Source organism: Chelonoidis abingdonii, chromosome 10 (assembly GCF_003597395.2).
Source record: "Chelonoidis abingdonii isolate Lonesome George chromosome 10, CheloAbing_2.0, whole genome shotgun sequence".
Classification (NCBI taxonomy): domain Eukaryota; kingdom Metazoa; phylum Chordata; order Testudines; family Testudinidae; genus Chelonoidis; species Chelonoidis abingdonii.
The window spans coordinates 81,759,096-81,773,026 of NC_133778.1; the positions used below are offsets into that span (position 1 = coordinate 81,759,096).

The window sequence follows — 13,931 nt, forward strand, 5'->3', positions numbered from 1 at the left end:
CTGACTGGAGTGAGCTCCTTTTTAAACCCAGGTGCCCTGATTAGCCTGCCTTGATTGGCTGCAGGTGATCTAATCAGCCTTTCTGCCTTAATTGGTTCTAGCAGGTTCCTGAGTACTCTAGTGCAGCCCCTGCTCTGGTCACTCAGGGAACAGAAAACTACTCATCCAATGACCAGTATATTTGCCCTCTACCAGACTCCTGTACCCCACTGGTCTGGGTCTGTCACAGTAGATAAATTGAAGAGGGTTCAGAGAAGAGCCACTGGAATGATTAAAGGATTAGAAAACGCGTTATAGTGACAGACTCAAAGAGCTCAATTAATTTAGCTTAACAAAGAGAAAGATAAGTGGTGACGTGATTATATTTTTATGTACCTACATGGGGAACAAATATTTCATAATGGGCTCTGTAGTCTAGCAGAGAAAAGGTATAAAAGATCCAGTGACTGGCAGTTGAAACTAGATAAATTCAGATTAGAAATGAGGCATACATTTTTAACAGTGAGAGTAATTAAGCATTTGAACAACTTACCAAGGGTCTTGGTGGATTCTCCATCACTGACAATTTTAAAATAAAGATTGGATGTTTTTCTTGGCTGCATTGGATTCTTTTCTTTCTTTCTTTCTTTTTTTTTTTTTTAAATATCAGCTACATCTGTTTTAGGGGTTGTCCATCCCTAAAGAAATCCTCCTGTTTATCGATCCTATTGAAGTTGTTCAACTTTAATTAAATAATTAAATATTGATTGCGTCACTATTGGGATAAAGGCTATGAAGGAAGTTCCCTGCACCCTCTGTCTGTTTGGTGTAAAACTAGGCAGGTGCCTAATTCATTCTTGCTAGAAACAACTTAGGCCCCTAAGCCATCCGACTCCAAGAGAGGGGTTCTTGGCTGAAGATCACAAGCATAGGTAGATATTTCCTTGTAGCTTGGACTTAGGCCTGATCTACACTGCACAGTAAGGTTGAGGTAAGGCAGCTTACGTCAACCTAATTATGTTAGTGTACACACTACAGCCTTTCCCTGCCGATGTAAGTTCCATACTACACCGACATAATACCTCACCTCCACAAGAGGCATAAGGCTTATATTGGTGTAGTTAGGGTGATGTAGTATCTGTGTAGACACTATGTTACTTATGTCGGTAATTGGCTGTCTTGTCAAATTGACACAACAGCCAGACAGCTAGAGCCCAAATGCCCCCGACTCCCCACTCCCAGCCTGGCTGTCCCTGCGTGGCTCCCTGCTCAGGGAGACAAGAGACCTGGGTGGCTGCGCCTTGCTCCCGGTAGGGAGGTGAGAAGCCTGAGCGGCTGGCCCCTGCTTCTGGCGGGGAGTGGGGAGGCGAGAGCCTAGGGGCAGATGGACTCCTGGCAGTGAGCCGCACGGAGCTGAGAGCTCTGTCTCTCAGTCCCCCACAGTGCCCCATTCAGTAGGTGGAAGTGCTTCTGGTGAGGACATGCACCACTGACAGAAGTAGGACAGTGTGGACATCAGCCATCACAGTAATTACTGTGGTGGCTGTAAATTGACCTTAACATTGGTCAACTTAAGTTTGTACTGTAGACATGCCCTCAGGCTCTGAACTCAAAGGCGGGGGGGGCAGAGCTTAGCACACACCCCTCTCGTTGGTGTCTTCATTGGCTAGTTGAGGCAGCGCCCTGTCCCTGCCTAGAATGCTGGATTTTGTGTATCCCATTCGGAGGTGCCTTTCTTTCCCCAGTCATTGTATAGGGAGTCTCGACACCTAACTCAGGCTTTTTGGATCACAGTACTCCAGTGATTTTCTAGGCACCTGAGTTAGGTGTTGCAACAGCCAAGTGCCTTTGTGATCTAGGCCCTAGTACTTCATGATGTTCTGATTAAGAATCTAGCATTACATAAAATGACATACATTTTATTTATGGATTATCTGGCTCATTAGTTACATAATTCCATTTTGGACACTTCCACTTGGAGTTGGCTATTTGCTGACATTTTCCTGTCTGTCTGATTTGCCTTCTTAGATATTTTGGTGGGATGGAAACTGTGAGATATAGACTTTGTGTCATATCTCCTGGATATGCCCAGACCTAGCCTTCCAATCTGATACTGTTTTCCCATACTGTTAGGAGGGGCATGGCTCACTGAGGCTGGTTTTGATCAATATTGTTTGCCCTTCCCCTTACCAGAAAAGATGTTGATTTATGTACAAATGTCAGACTCCTATATGGAACAAATTCTGAGTCTGGTGCTTTGGGTGAGGGAAACCTTCAGTACATTGTCAACTGACTTTAACTCTCACTAATATGCCCCAAAGGCAGTATGTTTACTGCTAGTATTGTCTGCATGCAATGTATCTGGGGTCTTAAAAATGAGTCTCAGAAGGTGATTTCTCTGTGAACAAAGAAGCAGCAAAAGTATAGGTGTGGTTTGACTTCTGTGTTTTGAGGGTGGCTCCAGTCAGGCCAACAGGGCCACGCATGGGGTTTGGGGGTACAAATTCCGAGCCTGCCTACAGAGCAGGGTCGCCCAGAGGAGGGAGGCAAGTGGGGCAATTTGCCCCAGGCCCTCAGGCCCCTCAGGGGCCCCCACGAGAGTTTTTCGAGGGCCCTGGAGCAGGGTCCTTCACTCCTTCTTCCGCTCCGGAATGGAAGGACCGCCCCACCGAGTTACTGCCGAAGTGGGACCCGCCACCCAAGTGCTGGGTCTTTGGCGGTAATTCGGCAGCTGGGGGACCTCGCCGTGGGTCTTCGGGGCACTTTGGCGGCAGGTTCCGGAGCAGGAGGATCCCCCGCCGCCGAATTACCACTGAGGCGGGGGGCCCCCGCTACCGAAGACCACATGCCCCCTGAACCTTCGGGGCAGCCCTGCCACAGAGCACCATTTCAGATTCGGGGGTGCATGCAACTTTAATCATGATTCTAGGGTCTACTTAGGCAACTGAAAACTCTAGTGTTTTTGGAGATAATAACAAAAATATCTGACAGGAGCATTGTATCGAATTCCTATATCAAGAAAGAAAATTAAATAAATATTAGACCTACTCAGCTCTAATACTAACATGTTCTGACATCTTGTGGCAAGTCACTTATGGAACACTGGTTAGATTTAAAATTGTAATGTATATTCTCACTCAGATACACTTACTAAAGTCAGAAGGGACCATCATGATCATCTAGTCTGACCTCCTGCACATTACAGACCACAGAACCTCCCCACTCACACCTGTAATAGACCCCTAACCTCTGGCTGAGTTACTGAAGTCCTCAAATCATGGTTTAAAGACTTCAAGTTACAGAGAATTCACCATTTATACTAGTTTAAACCTGCAAGTAACCCATGCCCCATGCTGCAGAAGAAGATGGAAATCACCCATGGTCCCTTCCAATCTGACCCAGGGGAAAATTCCTTCGTGACCCTAAATATGTTGATCAATTGGAGCAAGACCCACCAGTCAGATACCTGGGAAAAAATTCTGATAACTCAGTACACTCAGAGCCCTCCCCATCAGTGCCCTCCTCATCTGTAGTAACTCAGAGCCTTCCCCATCTAGTGACCTGTCTCTGGTCATTGGGGATTTTTGCTATAGGCAGTTGCTGATGTGCCACATGCCATTGTAGACAGTCCTGTCATACCATCCCCACCATAAACTTATCAAGCTCAGTCTTGAAGCCAGTTAGATTTTTTGCCCCCACTGCTCCCCTTGGGAGGCTTCTCTAGAGCTTCACTCCTCTGATGACTAGAAACCTTTGCTTAATTTCAAGCCTAAACTTGTTGATGGCCAGTTTATATGTATTTGTTCTGGGCTCCACATTGATATTTAAGTTAAATAACTTCTCTCCCTCCCCTCCCTGGTATTTATCCTTCTGATGTATTTATACAGAGTAACCATATGTCCCCTAAGCTTTCTATTGGTTAGACTAGACAAGCCAAGCTCTTTGAGTCTCTTCTCATAAGATAGGTTTTCCATTCCTCAGATCATTTTATTAGCCTTTCTCTGCACCTGTTAGAATCAATCTTTCTTAAACTTGGGAGACCAGAATTGCACAAAATACTCCAGACGAGGTCTCACCAGTGCCTTGTATAATGGTACTAACACTTCCCTGTCTCTACTGGAAATTCCTCATCTGATACGTTGCATCACATTGATGGCTCATAGTCGTCCTGTGATCAACCAATACACCCAGCTCTTTCTCCACCGCTGTCAGTTCCAACTGATAAATCCCCAGTTTATAGCAAAAATTCTTGTTGATAGCCCCAAAATGCATGAGTTTGCACTATTAAATATCATCCCATTTCTATTAGTCCAGTTTACAAGGTCATCCAGATCTTCCTGTATGGTATTCCGGTCCTCTGCGGTATTGGCAATACCTCCCAACTTTGGGTCATCTGCAAATTTTATTAGCACATTCCCACTTTTTGTGTCAAGATCAGTAGTAAAAATGGTAAATAAAGTTGGCTCCAAGACTGATCCCTGAGGAACTCCGCTAGTAACCTCCGTGTGGCCTGACAGTTCACCTTTCAGTATGACCCGTTGTAGTCTCCCCTTTAACCAGTTCCTTATCCGCCTTTCAGTTCTCATATCAATTCTTATCGTCTCTAATTTAACTAATAGTTTTTCATGTGAAACTGCATCAAATGCCTTACTGACATCCAGGTAGATTAGGTCTATTGCATTTCCTTTATCTAAACAATCAGTTATCTTCTCAAAGAAAAATATTAGTAACTTTATTACCACCTCTTGAATACAACAGTTGAAACAATTGTAGAAAAATCTACAATTACTTTCTATCATTTAGGCTACTTACTTTTTGCAGTTCACCAAGTTTGGAACAGATCACTGAACTTCAGGAAACAGCCTAACCACCCTTTCTTACCTTAATCACTTGTTAATCACTCTGTTTGTAACCCTTCTCCCCCTCTGAGTTGGCAGCAAGAAGGGCCGGGTTCAGTATCCAGGGGTTCCGTTTCAATAACACAATGCATACGGCTACGAGCCCCCCACCTAGTGACCTGGACACTTACATACCACCCCCCCGGGCGCCTTTAGAGCAATACTCCCCACTCGCAAGCACGGAGTCTGAGTGTAGCAAATCTTTAATAAGGGGGAAACAATTGTGGCATACATTGGAGAAACAACACAAACAGATATATAACACAAACAATAAGCAAAAAGCCCACCTTCAAGTACGTCTGGCAATGTCCTTTCCCCCTTATGGTCTATAGTCCAATCACACCCCAAGTCCAACAACCTGAATTCTCTGGTCAGTGCCACCCAGAGTTCAAAAGTTCGTGCAGAGTTTACCCCCCCGCCTCCCGCCCTGGGTGGAAATGGGGGGACGGGAAGCTGTCATAATAGATAGGTAGGTTAAGCTTGGTTAATTTTCTTTACTGTAAAGGGTTACAAAGGGAACAACAAACTGACCAGAGGACCAATCAGGAAACCGATTTTCAAAAGTAAGGGTGGAACCTCTGAGGATTTTGGCTTTGTTCTGTGTCTTTTGTTTCCTCGGCTGTGAGTAAACAAGCTTTTCTTCTAACTCCATCTTCTTTCAATATTTACTATCAAGTGAGATACAAAGGAACCAAAGTATCGGCTTGATTGTGCTTTGAATTTGTATTTACATGGGGTGTTGATTTGCTGGACTGGTTTAATTGGGCATCTTTTAATCAGAGATTTATTCCTAGTTCTTCTAAGCCATATTCCTGTATGAGTTTCTTATGCAGTATTATTGTTCTGTATTTTCTTTTTTATATAAAGTTTCTTTTTAAAACTTGTGGGAGTTCTTTCCTAGTGAGGCAGAGGGGAGAGAATTTCTGTGCCGAGCTCTGTTACATCTTGACAGGCTGGAGGGAGGGAAAAGCCCAAGCTCTGTGTCTTACTTTCCTATTGTCCCAGGGCGGAAAAGACTACGGGACGAAGGAGGGTAATCTCTTGTGTGTGGCTGACTAGGTTTGGAATGCCTCGGGGAAGCTAGATTGCCTCTTGTTGTATTCCAAAGGGAATAGGACAGCATCGCACCGGCCAACCCAGGAAAGGGCGGGAAGCTGGGGGAGAGATAGGGAGACCCAGGGGCTCTGGGTTTGGAGGGGTCCCCCAAGAAAGGTTGGGGAACCGAGGGGGCCGAACCTGGAAACTTCGGCTGGTGGCAGCGAGATAAGATCCAAGCTGGGATAAGCTTGGGAGGTTCCACGTAAGAACCAGATTTTGTACGGTAAGGTCCAGATTTGGGACAGATGTTCCACATGGAGGCAGCGTTATGGAAATACCGGTCCAGAAGCAGTAGATATATAATTTTCGTTCTGCTAGCATTGCATGAAGGGGTAGGTTTCTGATTACTCTAGTGCAGCCCCTGCTCTGGTCACTCAGGGAACAGAAAACTACTCATCCAATGACCAGTATATTTGCCCTCTACCAGACTCCTGTACCCCACTGGTCTGGGTCTGTCACAGTAGATAAATTGAAGAGGGTTCAGAGAAGAGCCACTGGAATGATTAAAGGATTAGAAAACGCGTTATAGTGACAGACTCAAAGAGCTCAATTAATTTAGCTTAACAAAGAGAAAGATAAGTGGTGACGTGATTATATTTTTATGTACCTACATGGGGAACAAATATTTCATAATGGGCTCTGTAGTCTAGCAGAGAAAAGGTATAAAAGATCCAGTGACTGGCAGTTGAAACTAGATAAATTCAGATTAGAAATGAGGCATACATTTTTAACAGTGAGAGTAATTAAGCATTTGAACAACTTACCAAGGGTCTTGGTGGATTCTCCATCACTGACAATTTTAAAATAAAGATTGGATGTTTTTCTTGGCTGCATTGGATTCTTTTCTTTCTTTCTTTCTTTTTTTTTTTTTTAAATATCAGCTACATCTGTTTTAGGGGTTGTCCATCCCTAAAGAAATCCTCCTGTTTATCGATCCTATTGAAGTTGTTCAACTTTAATTAAATAATTAAATATTGATTGCGTCACTATTGGGATAAAGGCTATGAAGGAAGTTCCCTGCACCCTCTGTCTGTTTGGTGTAAAACTAGGCAGGTGCCTAATTCATTCTTGCTAGAAACAACTTAGGCCCCTAAGCCATCCGACTCCAAGAGAGGGGTTCTTGGCTGAAGATCACAAGCATAGGTAGATATTTCCTTGTAGCTTGGACTTAGGCCTGATCTACACTGCACAGTAAGGTTGAGGTAAGGCAGCTTACGTCAACCTAATTATGTTAGTGTACACACTACAGCCTTTCCCTGCCGATGTAAGTTCCATACTACACCGACATAATACCTCACCTCCACAAGAGGCATAAGGCTTATATTGGTGTAGTTAGGGTGATGTAGTATCTGTGTAGACACTATGTTACTTATGTCGGTAATTGGCTGTCTTGTCAAATTGACACAACAGCCAGACAGCTAGAGCCCAAATGCCCCCGACTCCCCACTCCCAGCCTGGCTGTCCCTGCGTGGCTCCCTGCTCAGGGAGACAAGAGACCTGGGTGGCTGCGCCTTGCTCCCGGTAGGGAGGTGAGAAGCCTGAGCGGCTGGCCCCTGCTTCTGGCGGGGAGTGGGGAGGCGAGAGCCTAGGGGCAGATGGACTCCTGGCAGTGAGCCGCACGGAGCTGAGAGCTCTGTCTCTCAGTCCCCCACAGTGCCCCATTCAGTAGGTGGAAGTGCTTCTGGTGAGGACATGCACCACTGACAGAAGTAGGACAGTGTGGACATCAGCCATCACAGTAATTACTGTGGTGGCTGTAAATTGACCTTAACATTGGTCAACTTAAGTTTGTACTGTAGACATGCCCTCAGGCTCTGAACTCAAAGGCGGGGGGGGCAGAGCTTAGCACACACCCCTCTCGTTGGTGTCTTCATTGGCTAGTTGAGGCAGCGCCCTGTCCCTGCCTAGAATGCTGGATTTTGTGTATCCCATTCGGAGGTGCCTTTCTTTCCCCAGTCATTGTATAGGGAGTCTCGACACCTAACTCAGGCTTTTTGGATCACAGTACTCCAGTGATTTTCTAGGCACCTGAGTTAGGTGTTGCAACAGCCAAGTGCCTTTGTGATCTAGGCCCTAGTACTTCATGATGTTCTGATTAAGAATCTAGCATTACATAAAATGACATACATTTTATTTATGGATTATCTGGCTCATTAGTTACATAATTCCATTTTGGACACTTCCACTTGGAGTTGGCTATTTGCTGACATTTTCCTGTCTGTCTGATTTGCCTTCTTAGATATTTTGGTGGGATGGAAACTGTGAGATATAGACTTTGTGTCATATCTCCTGGATATGCCCAGACCTAGCCTTCCAATCTGATACTGTTTTCCCATACTGTTAGGAGGGGCATGGCTCACTGAGGCTGGTTTTGATCAATATTGTTTGCCCTTCCCCTTACCAGAAAAGATGTTGATTTATGTACAAATGTCAGACTCCTATATGGAACAAATNCAAAAGGGGCCCATATCATCAGGTACACACACCAGTCCCCAACCTCTCTCAATTCACTGGGTTTTGGAACCCATGTTCCTCGTCTAGCAAGTACTACTTAATTTAGGTTGGGTCATTTCTGTCATAAAGCAGTCTCATAGTTCCTCATTCACATAATTAGGGTGACGGCATGTTTTTTTCCTCCTGCCCCAATAACAAAGAAATTGGGGATCCTCGCTGTCAAAATAACCATCCCAGGCTGCCATGGGCTTATGCTAGGTGGGCTGGATGTGCCAATGCAAATACCTGGAATTCCTTTCCACACTCCCTGAGATTCTTTCCACACTCCCCATAATTCACCACCAGATGTCAGGGTGGAGCTCATCCTGACTCTGCTTACATGTTTATAAACAAAATTCTGATTCCCTGCCTCAGGGGCACAAGCTGGGAGGTCTTCTGTTTCCTCATTCAGGCTGCCTGCCTGAGGCTCGCAGTTTGGGGGGGCAATGCCCCCCATGCCCCACCCAAAATCTGCCCCTGAGCAAAAGCCGATATCACTAGGGTGAACCTGGGCAATAAAGTTATTGTTCTTCTGTCCTAGTACTGAACAATGCCAGTGACCTGCTGGGCTTGGATGCCTTTCAGCTGTCTGAGGTGCTGACTCAGAGATCCATGATTCTTCGGGGAGAAGAGATCAGTTCCCCCCTCACTGTGGAGCAGGTGAGTGTCCGGCTTCCTGTGCACTTGCAATCACGTGCTCTGTTTCAGTGTCATTTTGTGGGTTTTGCCCCAATGTGGCAGTATTTGCATATATTAAAGGGAAGAAATGAGCAGCACCATGAGGTCTGCAAAATGGCTGTTTGATGGATTATTGTGTGCTCTATGTGAGGAGGAAGAGAAGGAGGATAGTGTGTTTTTTCAGGGACTAGACAATGAAAACTTACGTGTAACTGAGTGGGGAAGAGGTAAAAATTAAAATTCATATCAGAACCAAATCTGTGACTGGGTACTGTTCGTATGGAGCTGGGCTTGGATCCAGGATGTGGGGGGGAGGGGGCTCCTAGGCTTCATCTGGGCTGGGCTGAGTTTTGGAGCTTGGCGGTGGGTGGAGTTCATCCCTGCTTCTGACTGGGTTGTGTGAATATAATAACTGATGGAGAGAGAGACCCAGGCATCTTAGAGAACAGTAACTGAGCTATGGGAACTCTCCATTTGGGTCTTAGTGAGTAGTCTCAGGCCTGACTGATGAGTACAAACTACAGATTCGTTCAGTACAATCTTCCTGTTAACTAGTAGAGCCAGTATTCAGGTATAACTTTTAACAAACAATATGATCTGCGTTAGTGAGGAAAGTGACATATCTGAGAATATAAACAGTGCCTGAGCCCTAATGTTATTGGGTCTATTTAGGTTCTTCTGTGGTTCATAACATCATGGTATCTATTAACCTGAATAACTGTATGGTACTGTAGGTCATTAACCCTTAGGGAGCTAGTCATCTGAGGGCACAGTTGCTGTTTTTACACATGCATAGGTGACTTTCTTTTTGAAGATCTTGTCCTGTATTAATAAAATCTAACTGTGAAGGACAGCAGTCTGCTGCTGAGCAGAAACGCAGAATTATCAGGAGCAAGCGCACATCATACTACAGCAAAGCCAACATGTGTAATGCTACAGGGAAGACTCAGAATACCAAAGGGAGCCCTAGGCAGTTCAGATCAATAACATGTGGTGATACCGATTAAAAAATAGCATACTCCTTGGGCAGAACTTTCTCCCATTCAATTGCTGTGGTATCCATCCTTGCTTGTGTTAGACCCTTTGGTGACTCTATGTATGAAACGCAGTGACTGGACACTTAAAACAATTCCATTCACTATTACTGATACAGCAAGCACAATGCTTCCTTCAGAGTCTTTCGCTATCAGCTAGTCTCTCTGCACTGACCTACGTATGGACCTGCCAAATCCATTCCCTGCCCTGGGCCTCCAAATACTGTGTCCAGCTATTTCCAGATGTCATTCTGGGTACAAAGGATGGAGCTGCCAGGAAGTTCTTATTGTGTAATAGGCTCATTACCATTCTGAGCTTTGACATTTCAGTATTGAATGGTGGGAGCTGGGCAAAGTCAGGCAAGGCTGGGAGAATGAAAGGAGCCATTCAGAATCCTGTTGAGCCACAGTATGAGGAAAGCAGCTTTGTTGGGTTATTCCTGGGTGGGGAGGGCCCATTCCTGGAAGATGAGGCCAAGACATTGTATAACCATACAATCTGGCTGTCAGAGTGTTTCTCTTCCCTGCATCTGGTTCATTAAAAGAGGTTATCTAGAAGGGGTGCTTCAGCCTCCACAAATGAGATTAACCATCTGAGCAGAGGGAGAAAACCCCACAGGGCCGATACGTCTTTGCTTTACGGCTACCTCTTGGGCTGAACTGATTCATGTTCCAGGATGTGCTTTAGGCTGCTAGGTGACAGTATAAAGGGGCAAGTCTCCCCTGGGCACATCCACCTAGAGTATCTGCCTTCAACATGCCAGACTGGATAAAACAGTAGGAAGTGAATGTTTAGAATGCTGAGACCCCACTTGGGGATAGGGGCTGGGGAGAGACTGGGAGGTTTTCTGACAGATGAAGAGCAACAGCAAAATGAGGGAGGAGCTGGCATCTCTCAGGCCAGGCTGAGTTGGGGAGAGAAAGGCTGGGTTCATTCAGCCTTGGCTCTGTGCAAAAGCCGAGAGAAGGGAAGGGTCCCTTGGAAGGTGTGTGTTCCCACAGGACATGACAGCTGATTGTACTGTCTTAGGGAGAATCATGATGCACCTGGATCTGGGATCTTCTTCAGGATAGCACCTCAAGCAGCCTGTTGTGTGATGGATGGCCTACCCTGTAACTTCAATGCTGTGTGCATAGAAAGGCTCGGAGAAGGGATCCTTAAAGCTAGTAGTGCTGTTGTGAAATTCCCTCTGGGGTGAGGGCTCTGCATTGGAGGCCTGTGCTTTGTCAAAGACTGTGCATGGTAGGCTAAAACATGAAAGGGACATCTTTGAAATAGTCCCAGCTTACAGTTACTCAAAATGAAAAGCTGAGTCAAGTCATTACAGGTTGGCAAACCTAACTTCCATACCAGCAGATTGGTTGGAACTATAGGAAAGAACAGAATTATCAGACACGTAGATGAGCACAATTTGTTGGGAAAGTCAGCATAGCTTTTGTAAAGGGAAATCATGCCTCACCAATCTATTAGAATTCTTTGAGGGTGTCAACAAGGGTGATCCACTGAGTCTCCTTCGAGTGACGGTCCCCATGTGTATTCCGCACATGGGTACACATGCATGCCATTTGCCTGAGTCCAGAAATTCTTCCAAGCAATGTCCGTTGATTCGCACATGTGCTATGGATCTCCTCATGCTCCCAGCTAAGGTCTCTCCAGTTCCTTCTTACCACTGCATGGCCTGAGTCAGAATTTTATGTCCTCTTTACAACTTGTTGTAAAGACATTTGTAAATAGTTTTATTTCTAAGCTTAATAGTTAAAAGTTCATAGAATACTTAGTAAAGTGTTTTTCTTCCTTTCTTTCTCCCTGGTTGAAAAACCCTTCCCAGGCTCCAGGGCTATGCCCAGAATCCCAGGATTTAAGAAAGAATTGTATCTCTTGCCCTCTCTCCTTCCCCATCAGTGACAAACATCAATGTTGCCCTTACTGACTGGGAGAGGAGAATATCTCTGCAAAGTGTAGTATCTGTCACTCTTTTTCACACCCAGAACTCAGGAAGCCTGGGGGCTTTACCTGAGAAATCACCTGATGGAGAAAACTATGAACCCCTTCTCCAATCCAGGCCAGGGAGATCCTCCTCCCCCCTCTACATTGGCCTCAATTAACCAGCAGTGCCCCTCCAACCATGTGCCTGGGACTGGAGCCTCCAGCACCTAAGCTCAAAGGCTGTTCTTCTAGGGCTCCAAAGGAGGGCAGAGGGCACTCTTATGGGCATGAGGACAGATCCTCGTCCAGGACTATCAATAAGAGATGTGCTCCTTTCCCAAGCCTCTGCAAGTTTGGTGAGATGTTGCACATAGAACCTAAGGAGCCAGCTCCACTAATGACCCCCAGATTGGAGGGCAAAGCACCTAAAAAGAAAGATCCACTAGTTCTGTTAGTCACCTCAGTACCGAAGTGTAAGTACTGACATTCACTGGCTCCATCTACAAGCGGTGGTCTGGACCCATCATCAGTACTGCGTCATTCATCTAAAGACCATCCAGCTGCCGTAGACATACCGGGTCCATCAGATTTGACTGCAGGAACCCCTCGGACACCAAGGCATATGGAAACTTTCATGCACTGGAGAATATATTCCTCCCTTATCCACAGTCTCCACTTTCCTCCAGCCTGGCCCTCCTGAGAGATATTACTCTGGAGGATGAGTCTACATTGATGTCCCAGGAACAGTCCCACCTCCAGCTATCTGGCCAGGAGTGCTCCAGTATTGACTGTCCCATCACTACTGCTGGAGCCGTTTTTGAACTCAGATGAGTGAGAGGTACTAGCGACTCCAGTACGTCTACAGACACAGTTGAGCCTCACAGACGTTCAAGGAGACACGCTTACTATTCCTTTTAGTACAACACCCACCCCCCAACTACCCCCTGGACCACTGGTACCCATTCCCTTGCAGGTCTCCGCAACTGATCAATCTCCTTTTGGTCTTATTGGGGTCCATGGGATCTTTATGGCAGGCATCAGGGCCCTTCTCAAGAATTGTACCACTACTCTCCCTTCTGTCAACGAGATCTGTCAGTGTACGAGGAGGAGGAGGTGAATCTGGATCTGCAGGTTCCACTGGGTGTCTCCTTGTCACCTACGGATGAAACACTTGCTCCTTCCTTGCCGTCTCCTCCAGATGCCCATCAGTGGTACCAGGAGCTATTGCAAAGTGGTGCTAGTGACCTCCAGATCCCACAAGAGAGGATCCAGGACTGTCGGTGCTGGCTCCTGGATATCTTGCAATCTTGGGGACCACTCACCATGACCCTTCTGATCAATTAGGCCGTACTAGAACTGGTCAGAGTGGTATGGCACACTCCAGCATCCTGTTCCCCTTCAGTGAAAAGGGCTGAGAGGAGATATTCTTGTTCCTGACAAGGGAGCTGAATTTTTGTTCTCCCATCCTTCCCCCAATTCACTGGTGGTACAGACAGTTACAGAAAGGGCTTGGATGCACTATCAAAGAGCCACCCCAACAGATATGGGCTGTAAGAGACTGGGCCTCCTGGGAGGAAGGTCTTGTCCTCTGCAGGCCTGCAATTTTGTGTTAAATTACAAGCTCAATTAGCAAAATACGATTTTTAAAAACTATTCCAGGCTTGCAAGCTTTATAGACCAACTTCCCACAGAGGACCGAGCCCAATTTAAGTTCCATCTAGATGAGGGAAAGCTAGTGGCAAAAACAGCTCTCCAGGTCTGGCCATTGGCTTAGTCATGAAAAGGGACTCTTGGCAGTAAGCATCAGGGTTTCCTAGGCAGGTC

The 13,931-nt window shown here is 45.9% G+C and overlaps 1 protein-coding gene across 2 annotated transcripts in view; it reads left to right on the top strand.

Annotated features, from left to right (window-relative positions):
- LOC116821324 (unconventional myosin-X-like) overlaps nucleotides 1–13,931 on the top strand; it is a 290,101-nt gene that overhangs the window by 133,836 nt on the left and 142,334 nt on the right. For both annotated transcript variants that reach the window (XM_032774422.1, XM_075070332.1), the window contains one exon: nucleotides 9,010–9,128. In XM_032774422.1, coding sequence (XP_032630313.1) covers nucleotides 9,010–9,128 — 119 coding nt within the window. The remainder of the gene's footprint in view (nucleotides 1–9,009; nucleotides 9,129–13,931) is intronic.